This window comes from Dendrobium catenatum, unplaced genomic scaffold, assembly GCF_001605985.2.
Source record: "Dendrobium catenatum unplaced genomic scaffold, ASM160598v2 fragScaff_scaffold_9, whole genome shotgun sequence".
NCBI lineage: Eukaryota > Viridiplantae > Streptophyta > Magnoliopsida > Asparagales > Orchidaceae > Dendrobium > Dendrobium catenatum.
This window is the reverse complement of record NW_021318471.1, coordinates 941,405-965,690: the sequence shown is the minus strand read 5'-3', so window position 1 is coordinate 965,690 and position 24,286 is coordinate 941,405. Positions and strand designations below refer to the sequence as shown.

At 34.8% G+C, this 24,286-nt stretch overlaps 1 protein-coding gene across 1 annotated transcript; it reads right to left on the bottom strand.

The window, feature by feature from the left end:
• Positions 1–6,016: 6,016 nt before the first annotated feature.
• On the bottom strand, positions 6,017–15,282 carry LOC110092485. Its single transcript, XM_020817056.1, has 5 exons — positions 14,982–15,282; positions 14,653–14,789; positions 13,938–14,566; positions 11,520–13,836; positions 6,017–6,073 (listed from the first exon to the last, which is right to left on the bottom strand). Exons 1-5 carry the CDS (start codon positions 15,280–15,282, stop codon positions 6,017–6,019), a joined length of 3,441 nt encoding a protein of 1,146 aa, XP_020672715.1.
• Between the last annotated feature and the right edge of the window lie 9,004 nt (positions 15,283–24,286).

The following is a 24,286-nucleotide window of genomic DNA, read 5'->3' as shown; positions in this document are numbered from 1 at the left end:
TTGTCTCAGACCTTTAGAAGATTTAAAGTAGCCGTGGTTCCTACCATTAATTAAAACAGAGAAGAAGCAATTATCAATACTATTTCTAATAAGTTTAATGAAGTAATCACCAAAACCAAAAAGAGACATAATCTTACACAAAAAATTCCAATTTAAATTGTCGTAAGCTGTAGAAATATCCAATTTCAAAATAATATTGCCACCTTTCACTTTAGTATTAATCTCATGGGCCAGTTCTTGAGTAAGCAAAACATTATCAAAAATGCTTCTACCTTTAACAAAACCAGTTTGATTACTAGAAATAATTCTAGGAAGATAAATTTCCAATCTCTTAGATAAAATCTTAGAAATAAGCTTATTAAAGAAAGTGCAAAGACTTATAGGTCTAAAATCATTCCATTTATTAGCCCCGGCAATTTTGGGAATAAGCACAATATTAGTAGAGGAAAAGAATTTCGGATAAGCATTACCCATAAAAAAATCTAATAAAGCTTCAATAATATCAGTTTTAATAATATCCCAACAATCTTGAAAAAATTTAGTGGTAAACCCATCCGGACCCGCAATGGAATCCCCATTTAATTCACTAACAGCATTAAAAATTTCCTCTTCCGAAGGATAAAGACAAAGAAATTCGTTATCACCTTCATTAATCAAATTAGGGATAATATGAGAATTAATCATAGAACACATAGAAGAATTTTCAGTAAAAAAATTTTTGAAGTGCTCCACCCCGGAATTGCAAATCAGATCCTCAGAATCAATAATAGTACCATCACTATTAACAATTTTATGAATATAACTTTTGGTTCTATTCCGATTAGCAATGGTATGAAAAAATTTGGTATTCCTATCACCTTCCATAGTAAATTTAAAATTAGCTTTTTGTTTCCAAAAGATTTCCTCTTGATTTTGAAGCGCCACAAGGTAGTCTTTAGCTTGATTAAGGTACAAGAGATTATCACTAGAAGGAATATTCATATAAGAATTCTCAAGATCTTTAATATTCAACTCAGCTTCTTTAATGTTAGCAAAAATATTCTTGAAAAACTTTTTATTCCACCAGTTTAAAACCTGTTTAAGTCTACTAAGTTTAGACAAAAGTCTAGACATGCCTTTAATATCATTATTAGGAAGAACAGGAGCATTCCAGTTAACTTTAATAACATTTTTGAAATCCTCATGAGTAAGCCACATGTTTTGAAATCTAAAAGACGGTTTACCAACTCTACTAGTAGCGTAGATATTAATAAGTAAGGGGCAATGATCAGACAGCATTTTAGTAAGATGTTCAACAGAGGTGTTAGAAAAAGAATTAAGCCAATCATTATTGAAAAGGATTCTATCAAGCCTTTGCCAGATTTTAGAACGATTCCAAGTAAAAGCACTACCAATGAAACCAATATCATTCAGGTTGCAATTAGAAATAACCGAATTAAAATCCTCCATAGCATTAGCATTAGGCAAGTTACCTCCTCTTCTTTCAAAAGCATTGGAAATAATATTAAAATCTCCACCAATACACCATGGACCATTAATATTGCTGGCAAATTGGCGGATTTGGGACCAGAGAGGAAAGCGATTCATCTAGTTGAAGTAGCATAAACAAAAGAAGCATAGCAAGTATAGTTAAAAATATCAATTTAAAAATGGATAATTTGAGGATGATCCTCTAACACCTTAATATTAATATTATTCTTCCATAAAATCTAAATTTTGTTGGAACAATTAGCAACATAATTAGGGAAACCAATTTTAGAAGCAATAATACCAATTTTATCTTTGGAAATAAGAGGTTCAATCAAAACTAATAACCAAATACCATGAATTCTAGATAAATTACAAGTTCTAGCAATAGAATTCTTTCCCCCAATGCCTCTAACATTCCAAATAAGAGCTTTAATCATTAAGACATTTGTAAGAATTTTGAGCACGGGTTGTCCGAGGAGTAGTGGGTTGAGAGTTTTTAGCATTTTTGACTTTCTTTCTTACCACTTTAGTAAAGTTCTCATCACCACTATTTTGGGATTGAATCTTATCATGTGTAGAGGAGGAAGGTAGGTTTGAAGATAGTATAGCATTTTTCATCACATTTTGAACAGCAACAGGAGAATCATTACTTACAAGGTGTTGAGCCTCTTGCTCAATATTTTGTTCACTATTAGAAGGAGGAATGAATTCCCCTTCTTCACACGCAACATCACTACCTTCACTGATAAGTTCTTCTTCACTAGCAAAGTCATTTGTAGGATCATTCAAAATCTGATCTGTACTAGTCGTAGAAGCCAATTTAGCATTATCAACAATATTAGAATCAAAATCTTTAAGCATAGAATCAACAGAAATAAATAATTTAGGATCCGAAGGCTCATTAATGTTAACATCAGTAATAATGTTATCCTTTTCTATATTAGCATCCAAAACCGTAGTGTTAACTTCATCAAGTAAAGGATTAGCATGGATAACAGTATTTTCAGAAATAGGCGACAGAGTTTCATTTTATAAACTTTTCCTGTAGGAATGAAAACTTGTCCAGATTTATTTCCAACCAAAGCAGAAGGTTTTTTCAGTTCAGGGTGGAGTTTAAAATAATCCACCGCTCCGTGGCCATGTATTCTACAGTGAGTGCAGAAATCTAGAATTTTTTCAAATTCAACTTTTTGCAAATAACCATACGCTTTGGATCCAACCCAAACCTCCTTAGAATGTTTTTTCGTAATATCCACTTCAACTAAAATTCTTTCCATAGAGGGTCTAGTCCTAGATGCTGTAGCTTGATCAATTTGTAAAGGTCTACCAAAAATTGAACCTAAAGCATGCAAAACCTTCAGATTAAAGAAATGCAGAAGAAGATTAGGAAACGAAATCCATATCGGAACTATAGGTGATTCCTCCTTGATATCAAAAAAAGGCGTCCATTTTAGAATTCTCATTTGACAGTTAAAAATAAAGTAAGATCTCTGGGCAAATATCCTACTATAATCAAGATCGTTAGAAAGTTGTATGGCAACATGACGAGAATCCAAAAGACCAATAGAAAAAAAAACCCGATAATTTTAATTTCGTGAAAAAGCTGCGAATAGCATCAAGATTAGGTCTGTTAAGACCAAATTTACCAACAAGCGTAAACTGGAAAGGAGATGCTAATTTAAGCACATCTTCATCCGATAAAAGTACTGCGGGAACGCCATTAAGAGTAGATTGAGATAGAGTTGGAACGGTATCACCAGATCCAGCAAGAACATCTTTAAAAGAACGTGATTTAGTCGGAGAAACCTCCCCCGCTTCCAGATTAAAGAAGCCTTTGGGCGGTAGAAGACGATCCTCAGTTTTAGGCCCCCACGCTATGGGGGTTTGAGCAGCAGACATCCCACGACAGCCCAAAAGGGCTCAAACCGAAAGAGAAGAGTACAATAATGAAGGTTTAAGATTCTAAACACAGAGTAGTGAAAAGAGTAAGCCGGAGGAGGAGGAGGAAAAGCGGGGCGGAGAAGAAACCCAAAATCGCCAGGCGGCGGGGTTAGGGTTTTTTTTATTGATATGATCTAGGGTTTCTCCTTACTGCATCTATTTTGACTTGTGTCCCTTCTGTCTCTCTAGAGAGCTCTTGGGCCTTTAAAGTAAAGGAATCTTGTACACCCATCTTATGAAAGTTTCTCTTAGCCCTTTCTCTGGTTGTCGTCTACTTTTGTTGGTATTTGGTCAGCTAAATCTTGTTCTTTTTGTTTGAACTGTTCTTTCGTCTTCTTATTTTTTAACTTGATTGTCTTTTGTTCGATCATGGGTGGTAAAGTCAGTAAGATTTCCAATCCAGGATATTTTTCCTAGAAAAAAATTTCGTTCTTTTAAAGATGCATTATCGGGTGATTCCCCTTCTTTCTTTTTCTCGGATCTTAGAGCAACTTCCCACGGTAGTTTGAATGCTCTATAGATGTCTGAGGAATAAATTGAAGCTCTAGCTATCCTTTTCTATTTTGCTTTGGTTGGAAAGTTCACTACCAGTAAACATAAGCCTGGCCTTATTCAAATTGTTTCTTTAAACTTAAGCTTATTATGGAGTTCTTTATCTGTTTGATTTTACATTGGTTTGGAAGTTCACTACCCATAGACTAGCTTGACCTTATTTAAATTTTTTTAAAAAACTTAAGATTATTGTGGAGTTCCTTGTTATGGTTATGTACCCTTGACATATTTTAATTATGCTTTCAAATGATCATGATTATTCATAGATTTTAGTATGTCTATAATTGTTATATAAAACTTATCAAATGGACTACTTTGTTTGATATCTCTTTGGAATCATCTACTATTTCAGTTTGGTTATCATTTCCTAATTTTCGACCTCATATATTTTCTCTTCATCTTCTTCATGGTTTGAGTTCTTTATTTGGAAGATTGTTATAAATAGATAGTGCTACAGCTAACGGCGCACGACCTTATATTGCCATGGTTTTAGTTGAGCTTTATATATTCACATAATATCAGAATAGTGTTTGGATTAAATAAAAAAAAATTGTTACATGAAAAAACTTGTCTTGGAGAAATTTCCTTAACTCTTTGATCACCGTAAAACTTTAGTCCATGGGAAGATTGATTTTTTTGTATTATACCCTCAACTCTAGAAAAATAGGCTTTTATCCCAAATTTTCTTTTAGAGTTGCTAAACTAGATAGTCTTGCTGCCACTAACAGCTCCTTCAGTTCTCGTGCCTAGCCATTGCGCTCTGAGGAGATTTGCAATTTTGTGGCGTCCTCGTGTTCGACTTTCGGGTCACCTTCGATCCATTTTCTCCGGTTTTCTTCGGCGACCTTCTTCATCTGTTCCTTTGGTAACTTCATTCCTCTCCTGGCCTCTATTTCCTTTGGGTTTTCCTTCTTCGCTTCCCTATTTTGTTTTTCCGTCTGTGGTTTTGTGTTTCCGATGGTGTTCGGGGGGGGGGGGGGGGGGGGGGGGGGGGGGGGGGGGGGGGGAGATGTCGTCTCTTATGTCATCCATCCCGCTTGTTACTTCGGCCCCGACTGGTAATTCTTATTCCTTCAAGGATATGGTGTCGGGTGGCTCTTCCTTCGCGACTCCTATGGTTAATTTTATGCATTCCTCATTTAATTGTTGTCCAGCTTTATTGTTTGAGGATTATGTTGTCTCCCAGCTTGCTGCACCATTTGCATTCACTGTTGTAGGTAAATTTGTCTTATTAAGGCCAAATCTAGATGTGATTCGCAAATTTTTTCTTGCCCTTAAACTCTCTGGATCTTTTAATGTGGGTTTTTTTGGATCCTCATCACATTGCTATTCAACTGACTAATTATTTGGATTATAGTCGCATTTTCTCATGGCGTTCATACTATATTCATGGTTGTCAAATGAGGTTGCTTAAATGGTCACCAGATTTTGATGTGAGGGAGGAGTCTCCAATTTCCCAGTGTGGATTGCATTTCCTAATCTTCGTTTACATTTTTTTAACATGCATATCTTATTTGGTTTGGATTCTATGTTTGGTAGACCCTTACAAACTGATCAAGCAACTGCAACTTTATCTAGGCCTTCTGTGGCACATGTCTTGGTTGAAATTAATGCCTCAAAAAAGCATCCTCATGAAATTTGGCTTGGATCAGAATTGAATGGCTATTTTCAAAAAGTTGATATTGAAAATTTACCTATCTTTTGCTCACATTGTAAGAAGCATTAACATGGGATTAATGAATGTTTTCGTTTACATCCTAACCTCCGTATGGAGAAAGTGTCCTCTAAATCTAATCCTGGAGGGGATGACATGACTTTAGCTTAAAAAGAGGTTGGTAATGGTTCTAAGGATTCGGTGGATCATAATGGTGATCAGGTTGTGGAGGTTCCTTTGGCTAAGGACCTGAAAGAGAATTTAATTAGTATTGCTTCTCTTATTAATGTTCCTAATCCTGATAAGAATTCTATTATTCCAACTATTAATGAGAATGGTAATATTGATCCTGATTTTAATTGGACCCCTCTGTGTCCAATCTTGCTCTTTTAAATGAGGCTAAAGTGGATCTGTGTAAGCTTCAAGTTCAGGAAGAAATCTTTTGAAAGCAGAAAGCTGCACTCAAATATTTAGTGGAAGGTGATAATAACACTAGATATTTTCATGCTTTGATTAATAAGAAACGGGCTATTAATCGTATTCATAAAATTGCTCGGGAGGATGGATCTGTTACTGAGAATATCGATGAGATTGCTAATCTTGCTGTTAATTTCTTTCAAACTCTTCTCATCAAGTCTTTTACTCCTACTCCTTTTCATGATACTTCTTTTATCCCTAACTTAGTTTCTCAAGAGGATAACTGTATTTTATCTAATTGTCCTCTTATTGATGAAATTAAAGAGACCTTGTTTGACATGAATGCGAATTCTGTGGCGGGTACGAATTGTTTCACTACTAAGTTTTTCCAAAAAACTTGGCATATTATTTCTAATGATATCACTTCGGCTGTGATTGATTTCTTTAATGGTACTCCTATTCCAAAGTTTTTTTCCTCTACTTCGATTGTCCTTATTCCTAAGAATAATGCTATTAATTCTTGGAATGATTTTAGACCCATTAGTCTATGCAATATTTTTTATAAATTACTTTCCAAAATCTTGATGAATCGGCTAACTTTGCTTTTGCCTAAACTCATATCTCCTTACCAAATGGGTTTTGTGAAAGGGCGTGCCATTTCTGATAATATTTTGCTTGCCCAGGAATTTTGGCATGACTTGGATGTTAAGGTCAGAGGTGGTAACATGGTTTGGAAATTGGATATTGCTAAAGCATATGATAATATTAACTAGTGTTTTATTTATAAATGTTGAGCTTATTTGGCTTTGATGATAAGTTCATTTCTCTTATCAAAGCTTGTATTGAAAGTCCCCTTTTCTCTATTATTGTGAATGATAAGAGTCATGGTTTCTTTAAAGCCTCGCATGGTCTGAGACAAGGTGATCCCATTTCTCCTACAATCTTTATTATTGCAGCGAATTACCTATCTAGGGGTCTTATGGATCTTTTTCTCAAATGTCCTAGTCTTTATTTTAGAACTTTAGGTGGCATTAAAATTTCTCATTTATTCTTTGCTGATGATTTTATTGTGTTTTCGAATGCTTCTAAGAATAAGATTGTTAAAATTTTAAATTGTTTTGATTAGTTTGAATCTGTTAGTGGTCTTGCTTTTAATAAGAATAATTGTTGTTTTATCATTGCCAAAAATGTTCCTTTCGCCCCGGGTTTTGGATATTAAGGACCTGACTGGTTTTTCTCAAGCTTTTTTGCCTTTGAAATATTTGGGTATTCCACTTTTTAAGGGTAGGAAGAAGTCTTTTCTGTTTGATGATTTAATTTATGTTATTCAAAATAGGCTTTCTTCGTGGGATTCGAATTTTTTAAGCTTTGGTGGCCGTCTTATTCTTATCAAAAGTGTTATCTCTTCTATTCCAGTTTATAGCTTTCAAACTATTTTTCCTACCAAGTTGGTGTGCAATCGTATTGATAGAATTTTTAATAAATTCTTTTGGAATGGTACTAGTAATTCTTCTAAGATTCATTGGACGTCTTGGACTAATTGTTATGGATCCTTGCAAGAAGGGGCCCTTGGGTGTAAGATTATGTTTGATTTGGCCTCTTCTTTTTCTTTTAAATTATAGTACAACTTTAGATCTAATATGAGTCTTTGGGCCAATTTTATGATGGCCAAGTATTGTGGGGGGATTCATCCTTCCAGGTGCTATTTCTCCAAAGGCCAGTCTAAGGTGTGGCATCGGCTTTGTTTGGTTAAGTGGAAAGTGGAGCCTTCTTTAGTTTGGGGGCTTGGGGAAGGTAATATTTTCTTTTGGAAAGACAGTTGGGTTAATGTCCATTCTTTGGATTCCTTTTTTAACACTTTTTCCATTGATAATATGATGGTTAAATTTTTCTTTTCTAATAATGGGTGGGATTTGGAGAAGCTTACTGATGTTATTCCTGCATTTATTGTTTAGGTGATTCTTAATATTCCTCTTAATTTCACCTCGAAGGATGTTTTACTTTGTACTTTTCTAAAGATGGGCTTTTTAGAATTAAGGATGCTTGTCATTCTTTTAGAAGTAAAAATGATCCTACTAAGAATTTTAAAATGATTTGGCATAAGAGCATTCCCTCTACGATATCTATTTTTATTTGGAGAGTTCTCAAAAAGTACATTCCGATAGATGAGATGTTGAGGAAATGTAGCTTTATTATTTCTTCTAGATGCCAATGTTGTTTCCATGTTGAAATATGCACCACGTTTTTATTTCGGGCCACATTGCTGTGAATGTTTGGTATTTCTTTGAGGACTTATTTCAAATTAACTGTTATAGTTCTAATATTTCTATTCTCAACTTGCTTGATGGTTGGTTAGTTAGGAATAAAGATCAAATTTGGAATCTGATTCCTGCTTTGATTCTTTGGTTCCATTGGTTGGAGAGAAATGATTCCCATTTCAACGGGATTGCTATGAATCATTAGAGAATCATTCAAAAAGTTAAGGATAAGGTCACTACTCTTTTTTCTACCAAATTACTCTCTTTAAAAGTTTTTAAGCATTCTCCTTTTACTCTTGAGGCCTTTGGTATTACCTTGGATGGTGCTAATTATCAAATGTTTTCTACTAGTATTAAATGGTGTAAGCCCTTCCCTAACTATTTTGAGTTAAATGTGGGTAGTGTTTATTTGGGAAATAAGTCTTATGTGGGTGTCCTTATTAGAGACCATAATGGTAATTTATTTTGGGCTTTGCTAGTATAGTTAACGGGGGTAATAGAAATGGGGCCCTTTTGATTGTTGTTCTTCATGGTTTAAATATCTGTGTTACTCTTCATATTCATAATATTGTTTTGGAGGTTAATTCTTACTTTGATTTAAGCTTTATTAGTTTGGAGGATAGCTCTTGCTCTCATTTCCTTCTCTATATTAGGAGGAGTATTAGGGAGTTCTTGGTCTCTCTTAACTACTCTATTTCGACCATCTTGGAGGAGGGCAATGCCTATGCTCAAGCTTTGGCTAAGTTGGACAGCAATTATTCTAATATTATTGAGTTCTCTTTACACCAATTGCCTATCCCGTTCGAAGGTCTGATTAGATTGGATCAAAGTGGGTTACCATATGTTAATGGCTAATTTTTTAGGCCTCCTGTTGTTCTGGTGGTTGTGTTCCCTTCTTTTAACTGTGTTCTATTTTTTGGCTTGGCCCCTCTCTGATTTTAGAGGGATTAGTCTGCTACTGCTCTGGTTTTCTTTTCTTTGTTTGGGCTCTGTCTAGCTTTATATTTATGCAGTGAATTTTTCTTTTGCTTGAGTTATCTTTTCTCTTGGTGGCATGAGATGAATGTGGCTTTCCTTTGCCTAGGGAACTGGCATTTTCCTAGTGCTATCCCGGATGTGCTGGTTGATGTTCGGGATTGCTGGACTGGTGGCTTTTTGGTGGTGCTGCTTATTCGTTTGCCTATTAGTTGGTTTGAGATTTTCAGTTCCCTAGAGTTGTGGCTTCTTGTTGGTTTGTTGGAGGTTTTCATCTTAGCCGGGGGTCTGGCTTATTCTTTGCAATTTTGTTGGATTGTTTAAGCGGGTTGGCTGGAATGGTTGTTTCTTGTTGGTGAGCTAGAGGATTTTTTCTGTGCCGTGGTGTTGGCTAATCTTTGGCTAGTTCGTTGGATTGTTTTGGTGGTTCCCAGGTTTCTGAACACTGGTGTGTCATTGTTGTTGGGAGATGTGGTTTGTTTTCCGTAGTGCTGCAGTTCCTTTCTTGCTTTTGGTCTCGTTTGGATGTGAGGTCCCTTCGGCTATATCCTTTTTCGAGTTTACCAAATATTAAGTTTATGAGCTCTATTTTCTATAAGTTATGTTCTTTTTCTTTTGTATATCAGCTGAGTTTGCAGGTTCATTTTTGGCCGATAAAGTGGAAGACTTTCTTGGAGACCTTTACCTTGGAGCATTTTGGCTATTTTTTGTTTACTCCCTTTTTTTGGGTGCTTCTCCCTAAGCACCGTAGCAAGTTATTAGGTTTGTCTGTACTATTTTCCAGCAGGGAACTCGAGTTCGTAGTTTTCTTTTTTCTTTATTTTTGTAGCTCTTTAAGCAGTAGTGAGATTGAGTTCCCCTTAAGGACTTGTAATATTTTTCTTAATTAACGCGTAGGCCCCTTCTGTGTGTTTCCAAATAAAAAAAGTCTTGCTACCACTACTGTTGTTATTGAAACTGTTAATGATCTTCTATTGGATGTCAATAAGAATCCTGATTTGATTATCCATGGAATTCTTCCTTCTGCTAATGTTGGCTCTGCAAACTATTTAGGGAGCGTTGTTACTTCTTTTCCTATTATTCATACACTTTGGTTATTTTAGATGTCCAAAACTATAATCTAATTGATCTTATGGGTTAGGAAGTTTATCCCTCTAATGGTTTGGATTTGTCCAATCTTGTGCTTATAATTTGTATTAATAATTCTCCTATCTTTGATGGAGTGAATCCAAATAAAGTTGAGGTGGTCGAGAAATTGGATATTCAATCTGATAAGGATTATGATGACAATTCTAATAGAATGAGCCACGCTAGTCAGTTTGCCTCCAATTGGGAAGAGGGTGAAATAAATTTTGTTCATGATGAATGTAACTTTAATATTGTTCAGAATATCGGAGACTTGAATGTAGTGCATTTTTTAAAAGTTGATTTTTTCTTATTTACTAAAAAAATAAGAAAGCTCTAAATTATACTCATTATTATGCAAGAGTTTCTAAATCCAATGCTAATTCTAAGTTAACTATCAATTATTAGCATAATTTTAGGGAATATTAAAGGTGTAAGGAAAATTAACAATCATTCTTGTATTCATAACAGTTGTATAATTAACAAATTTTTTTCTTGGCCCTTTTGAAACCTATGGTTGATGTATCTAAGATTATTACTTATGATCAAAATCAATTGGGTTTAGAATTTTGCTATGCTAACGCTAATGGTGAAATTTAGATCTTTTGGAAAAAAATATTATTAATTTATCCATTGTAAGTGATTTTAATTAAGTGTTGCTTTGTACTTTATCTTTGTATAATTTCTCTATAATGGGATCCTTTATTTATGCTAGTAGTTATAAAATTAGTAAAATTGAATTCTCAAAGAATATTCAAATTTTCAATAATATTATCAAGATCCATGATTTATTGGTGGGGATTTTAATATTATCGTAAATGCTATAAAGAATTGGGAGGGTTTCCTCCTAATATATTTTTTATGGATGATTTTAATAGTTCTATTCTAGATTTTTTTTTTTGAGAAATGCTAAAAATGCATAGAAAGGGAAAACAAAGCCTAATTACAAACTACTAAATGTATGGAATTCTTACACACTCTTGCTTTACCATGTTACACAAGGAAGACGATAAATCATTCTCACAAAACAATTGCCAAATAAAATCAGAAGAAAAAGCATGATTAGCACAAAAATCTACTAATATAATACAACTACGTTTCACCCAATGAAAAATCACATTATTTACCTTATTAAGAAAGAAAGAATCTTCAATCATCATTCTTCTATCCATATTCTTCGGTATACTGTGCATGTTATGAAGAATATCAATAACATTCTTATTGTCACCTTCTACTACAATGCCTTCAACTCCATGAAATCTGCCCTGTAAAACTTCCTTCAAATCTGTAATGGCTTCCATCTCCAATTGGGCTATGTCCCAATGCATCTTCTTTCTCCCAAACGCAAGTAAGAACCTTCCTTTGCAATCCCTTACAATTCCTCCAATATCAGCCTCATAATTTCCCTTTAGAGATGCATCGATGTTGATCTTGATCCAACCGGGGGGAGGAGGTTGCCATTTATCGAAAGATAACCCAAAGGGCTGATTAACAACCCAGTTACCCGATTGAATAATATGAGAACGATCCTGGCTAATAAAACTGAGAATGGATATAGCAATGAACACATTGCTTTCTTCAGGATCTTCATGCTTAACCTTGTTCTTGTGGTTCCAAACAAACCAAATAACAGTAAAATACATTTTTATCAACATCAAATTACCATTTTTGTGCCACTTGAGATCCACCAAACATTCACACCATCCACTGTAAACAGGAATTTGAAATCCCCACCCTCTCAGCACATCAAGTACCTTCCGTAATTTGCAACAGTAGGTAGTAATATGATTGCAATCTTCCACTACATCGCAGCCCAATGGACACAATGAATCATCAGCAAGTTTCCTTTTACAGAGGAATTCAGCTGTAGGCAAAGCATTCGAGAACAGCCGCCGTAAGAACACCTCAAGCCTATCATTCAGCTTCAATTTATATACCCATTTGAATGGAACAACACCACCCAGGTTCTTATACCTTTCTTCCATAATTATAGCCGAGGTAGACTTCCCAGACATATTAAACTTCAGCTCCATACTATCTCCAGACAGACAGGGATAAATCTGAACCATACATATGAGATATACAAGATCAGTCCCAAAGAACTGCTTGAGTTTCATCCGATCCCAGCTTCCACCCGTGATGAAACAATCCAGGGTAACATCTTCATCCTCAAATGTAGCAACAAACGTAGGCCATCTGATTAGAGCTTTGTCCAAAATCCATATGTCCTTCAGCACACTAATTCTAGTTCCATCAGCCACTTTCCATCTAACAATTTCCCTGATAGCATTCCACCTTGAAAACAAGATCTTCCATGTGCTGGAACTCCTCCCATACAGCCGGTAATTCCACCAACTTTCCCCATTCTTAGCATTGAGTTGTCTGCTTAACAAAGAATCAGGATTATGAATCAACTTCCAAGTAAATTTAGCTCTCATAACATCCCTTCTTTCCATAGCTGATTGAACACCCCAACCTCCATACTCTTTCGGCTTACAAACATGATCCCATGCCAAGTAATGAAGACCTCTTTTTCCATCACATTTATTCCATATGAAATCTCTACAAATCTTATCAAACTCCAATAAAGTACTCATTGGAATAAGAGAATGAGTCATGGTATAAATCGGAAGAGAAAGAAAAACAGATTTAACCAAAACCATCCTACCAGCAAAGGAGACAAACTTGTTACCCCAAGCATTGATTTTTTTACAGGAATTATCCAATAAACACTGAAAATCAGCCTTCCTTAAACGTCTCAAAGGCAACTTAATGCCCAAATACTCAAACCCATCAACAAGCTTAATACCCATGAATATGGAAATCTGAATTCTCCTCCTCCTGTCCACCGAATTACCACACACCAAAGAAGTTTTATGGTAATTAATATTTTGCCCAGTCCACTTACAATAATCTTCCAATATCTTTCTCACTTTCTTCATAACGTTCCCTTTAGCTTCAAAAAACAACAAAATAGCATCTACAAACAACATATGGGAAATCTTCTGAGCATTAGTAGACAATCTAATACCCACCTCATTACCCCTACTACGAAATGCGTTGGAAAGAAGTTGTGAGCAAAGAATAAACAGAAAGGGTGACAGAGGACACCCTTGGCGAAAGTCACTCTTCCCTTCAGTCCACCCAGAATTAGATCCATTAATCACAATAGAAAATCTTGGATTAATAATACAATCCATTACCAAATGAACAAACCTAGAAGGGAAACCCAATTCAATCAACATTCTCTCCAAAGTAGCACAACACATGCTATCATATGCTTGTTCCAAGTCCACCTTGATTGCCAAGAATCCATTGCTTGCTTTGGAAAACCTTAGCTTATTGAAAACTTCCCGAGCTATAAGAAGATGATCAGAAATAGACCTACCCTTCACAAAAGCCACTTTTTCTTCAGAGATAATCTTGGGCATAATCTCCACCATTCTGTTGAGCGAGATTTTAGCAACATTTTATAAATCGAATTGCATAAACTGATAGAACGGTATGCTGAGGGAGTATTGGGATTAGAAGATTTAGGAATCAACACAACTAAAGTGTCTTTCCAATCCCTATTCATCGAACCAGTTCTGAAAAACTGCTGAACAACCCTCACTACATCCACTCTAATGATCTTCCAATAAGCTTTGAAAAAAGAATAGGAAATACCATCAAAGCCTGGAGCTCTGTTATTTCCCAAATTCAAAATAACTTCACTGATTTCAGCTTCATTCAATTCTCTGTTCAGCATTTCCTTATCACTATTCAGTAAGGAAGTCCACGGTTTTGGCCATCCAGTAAAGCTGCAGGACCTAGATTCCCATTTCACCTGAAAAAATCTCATGAATTCCTCCTCAATCGTTCCTGGATCATCTGACAACTCCCCATTAGCATCCTTTACTTGAGAAATCCAGTTGATATTCCTCCTAGAATTTGCAAAAGAATGGAAAAATTTGGTATTTGCATCACCATCTTTAACCCATTTAGCTTTAGCTCTTTGCCTCCACCAAGTATTGAGATTATTCAGCACAACATTTAATTCTTTAACTTTAGCTTTAAGTAACCACAATTTATCCTCTTCCAACCATCCCAGCTTTGATTCTTCATCTTGTAAAACCGGAATTTCATCTTTCGATTTGTCTTTCTCCAAAGAGAAATTCTTCAATCTAGCCTTGCTCTAATAAAATAAGTCTTTCAATGTCTTCTTACATTTTTTATTAAGAACCTCCATGTCATCTCCCAAAAAAGGTCTCTTCCACCTACTAGAGACAATATACTCAGCAATCTTAAAAGCCAAGTATCTTCAAACTTTATTCCACTTCTACCTTTACAAGACATCTCAAACATCTTAAGAACAATTGGACATTGGTCCGATGCAACTCTAGCAAGATGTTTAACCACTGTGATTTGGATTTTGTTTAAGGACAAGGTATTAAGAACACACCTTTCAAGCCTTTCTAAAATCCTCCCTCTACCACTCTTATTATTGCACCAAGTATACCATGGTCCCACAAAACCAACTTCATGATAATCATTCTCATTCATGAATTTCATTATGTCCAAGGAGCCTTAATTAGTTTTAAATCTCCTACCACCCTTCTTATCCTCTTGTGACAAAATACAATTAAAATCCCCTCCAACAATAGAAGGAATATCTCTATTGGAAGCCTCCTGAACAACCTCCCAGAGATGCCTCCTCTTCACTGTCTCTTTGCTAGCATAAACAGTAAAAACCATCCAAACACCTTTGTTGAAAACATTTAGATCACTAATAACACATTGATCTGAAGTTTTCAAAACAGAAAAGGACATCAAATCTGACTTCCACAGTACCATAATACCACCAGAACGCCCTTCAGAAGGAAGAATGAAATAGTCCCAACCAAGCCCCATCATTCTTACAAACAAATCCTTCTCCATAGAAGAAATTTTAGTTTCAAGCAACCCTACAAAGAAAATTTTATAGTCTTTAACAATCTCCTTTAAGTAGAGGAAAGCCTCCCTCTTTTTGGCTCCCCTACAATTCCAAAAAATAATGGATTCCATTAAATTTGTTTGGGGGAAGAGCCCCCACCTTTCTTCTTTGAACCACCATCCACATATCTACCTCTTGAGCTAATTTTAACAGGGCCCAAAGCTCTAAGCTCTTTAGCAAGCTTACGCTTCACCAAATATCCACTGGAACCAGCTTCTTTTTCTAACCTTCCAATAAGAAAATTTCCCTCAAACCCCTTATCACCTTCAGCAGCAATAGGTCTTCCAAATACAATATTAACTCCTGCACTACCACGTCCTCCAGAGACTTTTTTAATACAAGCATCCTCCATCCCATCCTCTTCCACCCCATCCAACACAGCAATTTATTTAAACAAACATGAACAACAGGGTTAATAGCAGCAGGAATCATACCAATGATCTTAGATGGCTCCTCTGACGATCCAGCAATCTCTTGAGCAGAATTAATCACCAATTCTGAATCCCTTCCAGTAGAATTCTTACCCACCTCATCAAGAATTTCTCCTTCCTCCAAATGAGTATCAGCAACAAAGTCTTCCACCTTGTCACTATTTCCATTATCTAGAGTAATTTTCCCAATCAAATCATCATGTGCTCCATCTCTTTTCACCCATTGTTTCTTCCCAGTAAAAGGTTTTTCCTGTTGGGTAACCGATTTCCTATTTACTTTCTTCTTAACCATGATCCGAGGACCATAAGTGTGATCTATCTTTTCTTCCTGAATCTCTCACATTTCCTTATTGCCCCTGGATATTTCCATGTTCAAATCAACTTCAGAATTCCCATAAGCCTTCAATCTGCAATCATGTTTGTGGTGACCCACCATACCACATCCATAGCAAAGAGTAGAAATTTTTTCATATTCAAATTTTTGATAGAATTTTCCAGAGATACTTTCAACCCAAGTTCCTGGAGGAAGACACTGGTCCAGTCTGACCCTAACACAGACTCTGGCAAACTCTCTCTTCCCCCATTAAAACATGTTTCCATCCATCATCAAAGGTTTACAAATGGAAGAAGCTATACGTGCCACATTCAATTCATCCCAGCACTGTAAGGGCAGATGTGGCATAAAGTTGAAAACTCTAAAGACCACTTATCCATCCCCACAATAGAGCCATTAATAAACCACGGCCCTCCTGATAAAACACCTTCCATCATCTCAGTTGACTTAAAAGAGCATAAAAACCATCCCCTCCCCAACATAGTAAAATGGAATTTCCCAAACAACTTCCACTGCCTACTGATTTCCCACGCTACTACATGAGAAGGAATCTCCTTTCCAAATACTTTGATAACCAACGAATTCCTAAGCTTCTGAGAATTCGCAACCTCATTATCTTCAACCAATTTCACAGTCTTACCATCCTCAGCAAAGACCTGATCCTCTTCATTGAAATTCAACCTGATATAAGGCTTCCTTTTCCACGGATTCCCCTCCAACTCAGCCAACTCCTTTACAGGCAATTTATCATCTATCTTGTTCACCAACTTCGAACCTCCAGAATCCAGTCTCGATAAGAATTGAACATTCCTGTTAATAGAAATATCAACATTCGCATTTATCCCATGCCTAAACTAGAGATTGCATTTGAATTGCTGAACCTGTTAACATAAATGTTAATTTCTGACAAAGTCGCCGCCAAATCCACAGAGTTTCCATCAGGAATTTTATTTAAAAACATAGGTGAGACATTAGCTTCATTACCAACAATATCCTTCCCTTTATCTTCTACAAACACAAATTTCTTGGACAAATCCATACCTCCATCCTTAATAATCAACTAGCGTGCGGGACGATCACCAGCATCACCCCCAAACATTATATGTCTAACACCACCCAGATCTTGATCACAAGAATCCCCTTTAACAAACTTACCATCAATCAACCTCGAAGCCGAATGGTGACCATCCAACGAGTTCACCACGATAAAACTTTTGCCAGGGTAAAATCCAGTACCTCCCCCTACATCAGATGGCCGGCGGCCATCCATTACAACCGGAAATCCAATTCCGCGAAGGACGGAATCAAAACCGTGAAAGAAAAAAATTCAAAAAAATTACCTTCTCTCTCTAGAAAACTAGAGTTTCTCTCTTTAGAAAACCGCCTTTTATGATAATATTTTCTATTATATTCTTGATTGTGGTCTAATTGATATAGATTTTTTGTGTCTTCTTATACTTGGTCTAATATTAATATTTGAGAAAGGCTTGTAGAATGCTTTTCAATAAAGAATTGATCCCTCTTTTTCATATTTCCTCGATAGAACACCATAGTAAAACTGCGTCTGATCAAGTTACTTTATTGTCTAAAATTCAGTATTATCATGGTAATGGTTTTTACCCCTTTTAATTCAAAATATGAGGCTTCAAGCTCCTGATTCTTTCTTTATGGTCAAGAAGAATTGATTAGCCCCTTCAACATATTTTCATATCAATAATGATATGATTTGTCTAGCCTTAAAATTGAGAAGACTCATGTAGCTAGATTATTAGATATTGGAATATGTATAGATTTGGAAATACTTTTCATAATATTATAAAACTAGAAGAAGTGGTTGTTAGACTTGAAAATATTAACTCCAATATCCCTTCTCATGATAATTGGGATCAATTGTGTAATGCCAAGACTAAGCTTATTAACTTTAAAGACTATGAGGAAACCTTTCAGAGGAAAAAAATTGCATCTAAATATGCTTTTAAAGGTGAAAGAAACACTAATTATTTTCGTTCTACTGTCAATAGGAGGAGAAAAAAACATTTATTAATAAAATTAAAATGGAAGATGGGAACTAGTGTGAGGGCTATAATAAGATTGGTGAGTATGTTAGCTATTTTATTTGTTTCTCAGTTATTTGGGTCTGAGAAGGATGATGAGCCTATTCCTTTTTATCATGTCATTCCCTCTTTAATTTCCAATGATGATAATGTTTTTTTTTCAAAATGTCCTAATGAGATTGATATTTTAACATCCCCGATGGATATGAATATTGATTTTGTTGCTAGACCGGACGGATTCACTACTTTGTGAAGGTTTGTTAGGGATGTTAGGCCCTTATGAAGTAGTCCAAGGCTAATTAAGAGAGTGGTGAATTGGTATATTAAAAAATATTTCACAATAAAAAATCCAAACCAAAATCCACCATAAATAAAACACAATGCGGAAATTAAATACGGAAATAATAAAGGAAAGAACACACCAGATTTATAGTGGTTTTGTCAAACCTTAACCTACGTCCACTCCTCAGAGGCACCCTCCGAGTATTACACTAAACTCAGTGTCTCTCCTTTAGCCCCCACAGCTAGGTGGAGAAGCCCTTATAAAATCACTTCCACCTTCCCCGGTGCAGCAGAGCAGCCGAGTCCTTTCACACCAAAGAGATCTTCTTCTTCTGAGAACTTCTCTCAAGACAAGCCTTGAATCTAATGGGACTAAGGTGAAAGCTCATCGGAGCAACCGTGTGGAATCCTCCTCCACACTCCCTTGAAATCCCCTCTAAGGGTCTTCTCCCTCTCACAAACTCCACCCTTTCCTCTCTCCATTTCAAGCTCTCTTTTTAAGTTACCTCCAAAAGAACGAAGATACCATAGCTGCCAAAGACATATACCAAGTGCCTTATTAAAGTTTAAATATAGGAGCTCAAAACGAGCTCTTTAATTGCAACTTGCTGACTTTATCGTCCAGGATGATATAAATATCATCCTGTACGATCAATGCAATTTAAGCCTAATCAGCCAGGATGAATTTGGACAATCAGAAGAAATTTGTTCATATCATCCAGTGTATTATTCCGTCTAATCTTGCAATTGTCCAGGATGATTTGAGCGTGCAATCAAGTCTTAATTGCTTTCCTTAAATATCAGATTAATTTAGGCAAAATTGTACTGGATCGGCCAGGATGATCCAGGACGATGCCCTGGATGATGTTCAAAAATAATTAATTCCTAAATAGATCTGGCAGCTGATTCTTTCTATTTTGAGCCTATTATCCTGGTCGATACAAAATCATCCAGGACGATGTGATATGATGGCTGCCATGGCTAAGATGCCCTAATAAGGGTTTTTTTTTACAGTTCATCCAGGATGGTATATTGATCATCCCAGACGATGTGACCAGCAATAGTAAACTCAAAATCTGATAGAAAAATTCTCAAGTGTGTGTGTGCATGGTTACAAAGCAAGCAAGCACCCCTACAGGACATGACTCAAGAAATAATAAATTACATAAAAGAGAATTACAAGTAAAAATAGTTCTCCCAAATCTTGAGCCTTGAGTGGAGCATCGTAGTCCTGAAAAGTTAGTATACACACAATTAAATATAAAATTCAAGTACAAATAGGCAGCAGAAAGTGAACCATAATATTTGTTATCATAAAATATATAAACTCGTAAGCTCGAGTTGCAACAATCTCCCCCTTTTTGATGATGGCAAATATTACTGGTTGAATTATAAAACTGAAAATATTTTTTCCTAATCTCCCCCTCACTAGAATATCCATAAAAAAAAATTATTTTAAAACAAATACAAATGCAAATACAAATACAAATATAACAGTACGTTCTCCCCCTTGACATTATCAAAAAGACAAGGAGCACAAACAATCAGGATAATAAAAAAATGATTAAAAGACAAAAAAATGATCCTTGATCAAGTAAAGACAAATTCAAATATTCTTAAAATGATAAAGTTACCTCTTGATTTTATTCAAAAACATAGAAGGATTGTATTGAAAATGCATAACCTAGAAAAGGTTAGAAATTTCAGAATTTGTTAATCCAAACTCAAGTTCTTTTAAAGGCTCAAAAACTTTTTAATTAAATATATAAATCAAGGAACAAATTAGAGAAAGAAACACTAATTACTCCAAAACTCATTCCATAAAACATATTTAATAGAAGATTAATGCACGAATTATTGAATCAGGAATCATGATTCTCAAATTTAAATATCGAAACTATCAAGAGTTTTGTTTAAACTTTAAGAAGTACAAGAATGGTAAGCATTACATTTTATGGGCTCATTTTATGCCTCTTGACAATTGGTTGGCGCACGGCACATCTTTTGATTTTTGATTCACTTTGTGTATCCCTTTTCTTTTTAATTTGGCATCATTGCGCTTCTTTTATTTTTGGCATCATTGGCCACTTTTTTTTTTAATATGCTACCTTTCTGTAATATTAAAAATAAAGTAAATACATCCTATTGATAAAGTGAACTACTTGATTAAGAAAGTTATGAGGTAGATTCAACAACTTGCAAAGGATCTCTATGCAATAAAAAAAAATGTAGGTAGACAAAAAAGATTAGTTTCAAAATCTAATTTATAATATGATGAAGATTTTGAATCAAAAGTAAAATAACCTTTTTAAGAAAAGAGATAGAGAGACAAAATCATGAGTTTTCTTCCTTTGACTATTTTTAGAGAAGTCAACCATAACTTACATAAGAATTCAAGAAAAATAAGAGGTAGGTTTTTCATTTTTAGAAAGGTGAACGTGTGTGTTGATCAGAGAGAATTTCACAAAAAAAAAAGAAAAGAGAAGACAAAATAAAAAAAAAATAATGAAAAAGAGAAGAAAAGAAAAAAGAAAGAAAAATAAATAAAAAATACAAAAAAACACAAAAATGAATAAAACATGCATACACAGAAAAATAAACACACAAACAGTGATTTAAACATCATCTTGCTCTTGGTCTGATGATTCAAAAGCTAGGTTTGCCTAGGGGATTTTTTGCTTTTCATTTTTATCATTTTTACAATTTGCTTAGTTTTGCCCTTTTCTTTTGCATGAAGAGTTTTAAAATTAGAGCACTGATTTTTCATGTGTCCAAGCTTCCTACATCAAAAGCAAACAATGTTAAAAGAAATCTTAACATTATTACCATCTTTACCTTTGTTCCACTTTTGTTAATGCTTATGCTTTAGTGGGCTTTTTAATTTACTTGATAAGTCAACACTTTCGTCACTAACTAAGCCACTTTTCTCTGAGTCTTCAGCGTTTAGCACTATCATCTCACCTACATCCAAAAGTTCTTGACCCAAACTTTGCTCGTAGGTAATGAGTGAGCCAATCAAATTATCAATAGAATATTCTTTCAAATTTTTTGATTCACAAAAAGCAACAACTTTGGCATCAAATTTGTCAAGTAAATTATGTAGAATTTTATTGACTTTTTAAAAGTTTGAAAATTCTTTATCTAAAGCATGCAATGATGTCATAATTTGAATTAACCTATTATATATGTCTAAGATCGACTCATAAAGTTTCATGCAAAATAATTAATAATCATGCATTAAAATATTTAATCTGGATTGCTTGATTTCACAAGTGCCTTCATATATAGTGTATAATTTATCCCAAATTTCCTTACCAGTAGTGCACATGGAAACAAATATAAAATCTTCAGAATTTAAAGCACAGAGAAAACAGTTTATTGATTTAGCATTCAATTGAGCATTGATTTGTTCTTCTCTACTTTATTGATTAAATGGAATATCAGTTTTAATTCCACTATAATATGTGATGTTACATAATAACAAGTTAAAATCATTTGTCATATTCAAAAATTAATTGATTGCAAGAAAACACATGTAAATTTTTCAAAAATCAAAATTAATATTTTCAAATAAAGGTGTTGTGGTGATTAAATATCCTCTGCAATATTACGATTACAAAAATTAGCCATGGATCAAAAATTCAAAAGCTTTCAAAAACTTATTTTATGAATCCTGATTTGATACCACTTGAAAGTTTGTTAGGGATGTTAGGCCCTTATGAACTAGCCCAAGGCTAATAAAGAAAGAGGTGAATTGGTATTTTAAAAAATCTTTCGTAATAAAAAAGCCAAACCAAAATCCACCATAAAGAAAACATAATGAAAAAATTAAATGCAGAAATAATAAAGGAAAGAACACACCAGATTCACAGTGGTTCGGTCAAACCTTAACCAACTTCCACTTCTCGGAGGCATCCTCTGAGTATTTCACTAAACTCAGTGTTTCTCCTTTATCCCACACAATTAGGAGGAGAAGCCCTTAGAAAATCACTTCCACTTTTCCTAATGCGGCAGAGTAGCCGGGTCCTTTGACACCAAAGATATCTTCTTCTTCCCAGAACTTCCCTCAAGATAAGCTTTGAATTTGATGGTACTAAGGTGTAAGCTCGTTAGAGCAAATGTGTGGAATCCCCCTCCACACTCCCTTGAAACCCCCTCCAAGGATCTTCTCCCTCTCTTAAACTCCACCCTTTCCTCTCTCCCTTTCAAGCTCTCTCTTCAAGTTCCCTCCAAAAGAACGAAACTACAATGGTTGCCAAAGACACATACCAAGTGCCTTGTCAAAGTTTAAATAGAGGAGCTCAAAACAAGCTCATTAATTGCAATTTGCTGACTTTATCATCCAAGACGATATAAATATGGTCCTTTACGATAAGTGCAATTTAAGCCTAATCATCCAGGATAAATTGGGACGATCAGAAGAAATTTCTTCATATTATCTAGCGTATCATCCCGGCCGATCCTGCGATCGTCCATGATGATTTGATCGTGAAATCTAGTCTTAATTGCTTTCCTTAAATACTAGATTAATTTAGGAAAAATTATGCTAGATCAACCAGAACGATCCAGGACGATGCCCTGGATGTTGTCTAAAAATAATTAATTTCAAAATAAATATGGCGACTAATTCTTTCTATTTTTAGCCTATCATCCTGACCGATATAAAATTATCCAGGAAGATGTGATATGATGGCTACCATGGCTAAGATGCCCTAATTAGGGTTTCTATTTTTTTTTTAACAGATCGTCCAGGACGATATATTGATCATTTCGGATGTTTTGATAAAAATAGTAAACTCTAAATCAGACAGAATAATTCCCAAGTGTGTGTTTGTAAGGTTACAGAGTAAGCAAGCACCCTTACAGGACATGACTCAAGAAATAAAAAATTAAATAAGAGAGAATTACAAGTAAAACATTTCTCCCAAATCTTGAGCTGTGAGTGGCGCATCGTAATCCTGAAAAGTTAGTACACACACAAATAAACATAAAATTCAAGTACAGATAGGCAACAAAACGTGAACCATAATATTTGTTATTATAAAAAAACATAAACTCATAAGCTCGAGCTGCAACACTTTGTTCTGTCAACAATATTAGCACATTATCCAAGAAGATCTTGGTAAAATACTAAACCATCTCAAACCCTTTAATTTTACCTATAGGCAAAAGCTAACTGGGAACTTTTAGTTTTCTATTTTCATTTGTCATTTTTGTATTCTATTTCTATTTTCATTTTTTCTTTATTTTTTTGTCATTAAAGATTTTATTTTTTGGTGGTATTTATTTTGTATCCATATTGCAAATTAGTTTAACTTGTTACACTAAATATGTAATAAATTAAATGAAGAAAATAATTTTTATATGTTTTCATAACAAATCAAATACTTTTACTAAAAAAAGTTCACTATATTTAAATTATATATTTTGCATTCTCAAAATGCAGGCATTATGAATTAAAGCAACTATGTAACCCTTTAATTTCTTTATAACACTTTTCTCTTGCCCTAACCTTGCCATCTCTGGAAATTCTAGGATTTTTCTTCTCCCTACTTTTTTGTCCACTTTTCCACTGGTGTTCTATAGATTATTCTAGGATCCTTATGCAAGAAACTTTTTCTCTGCTTTCATGTTGTCCTTGGGTCCTTATCGAGAATTATTTTATGGCAACCCCATCAACATCTAACTCGTGGGGTTCCCAATAAATAAGAAGGCTTTTTCAACCTAGATGATAAAGGTAAAAAATCTCCTTCTAGATTCTTCAAAGATGTTATTTCTAGCATCTCACATGCAGGTGAAACTCTGTCCCCCTTGACTCCTT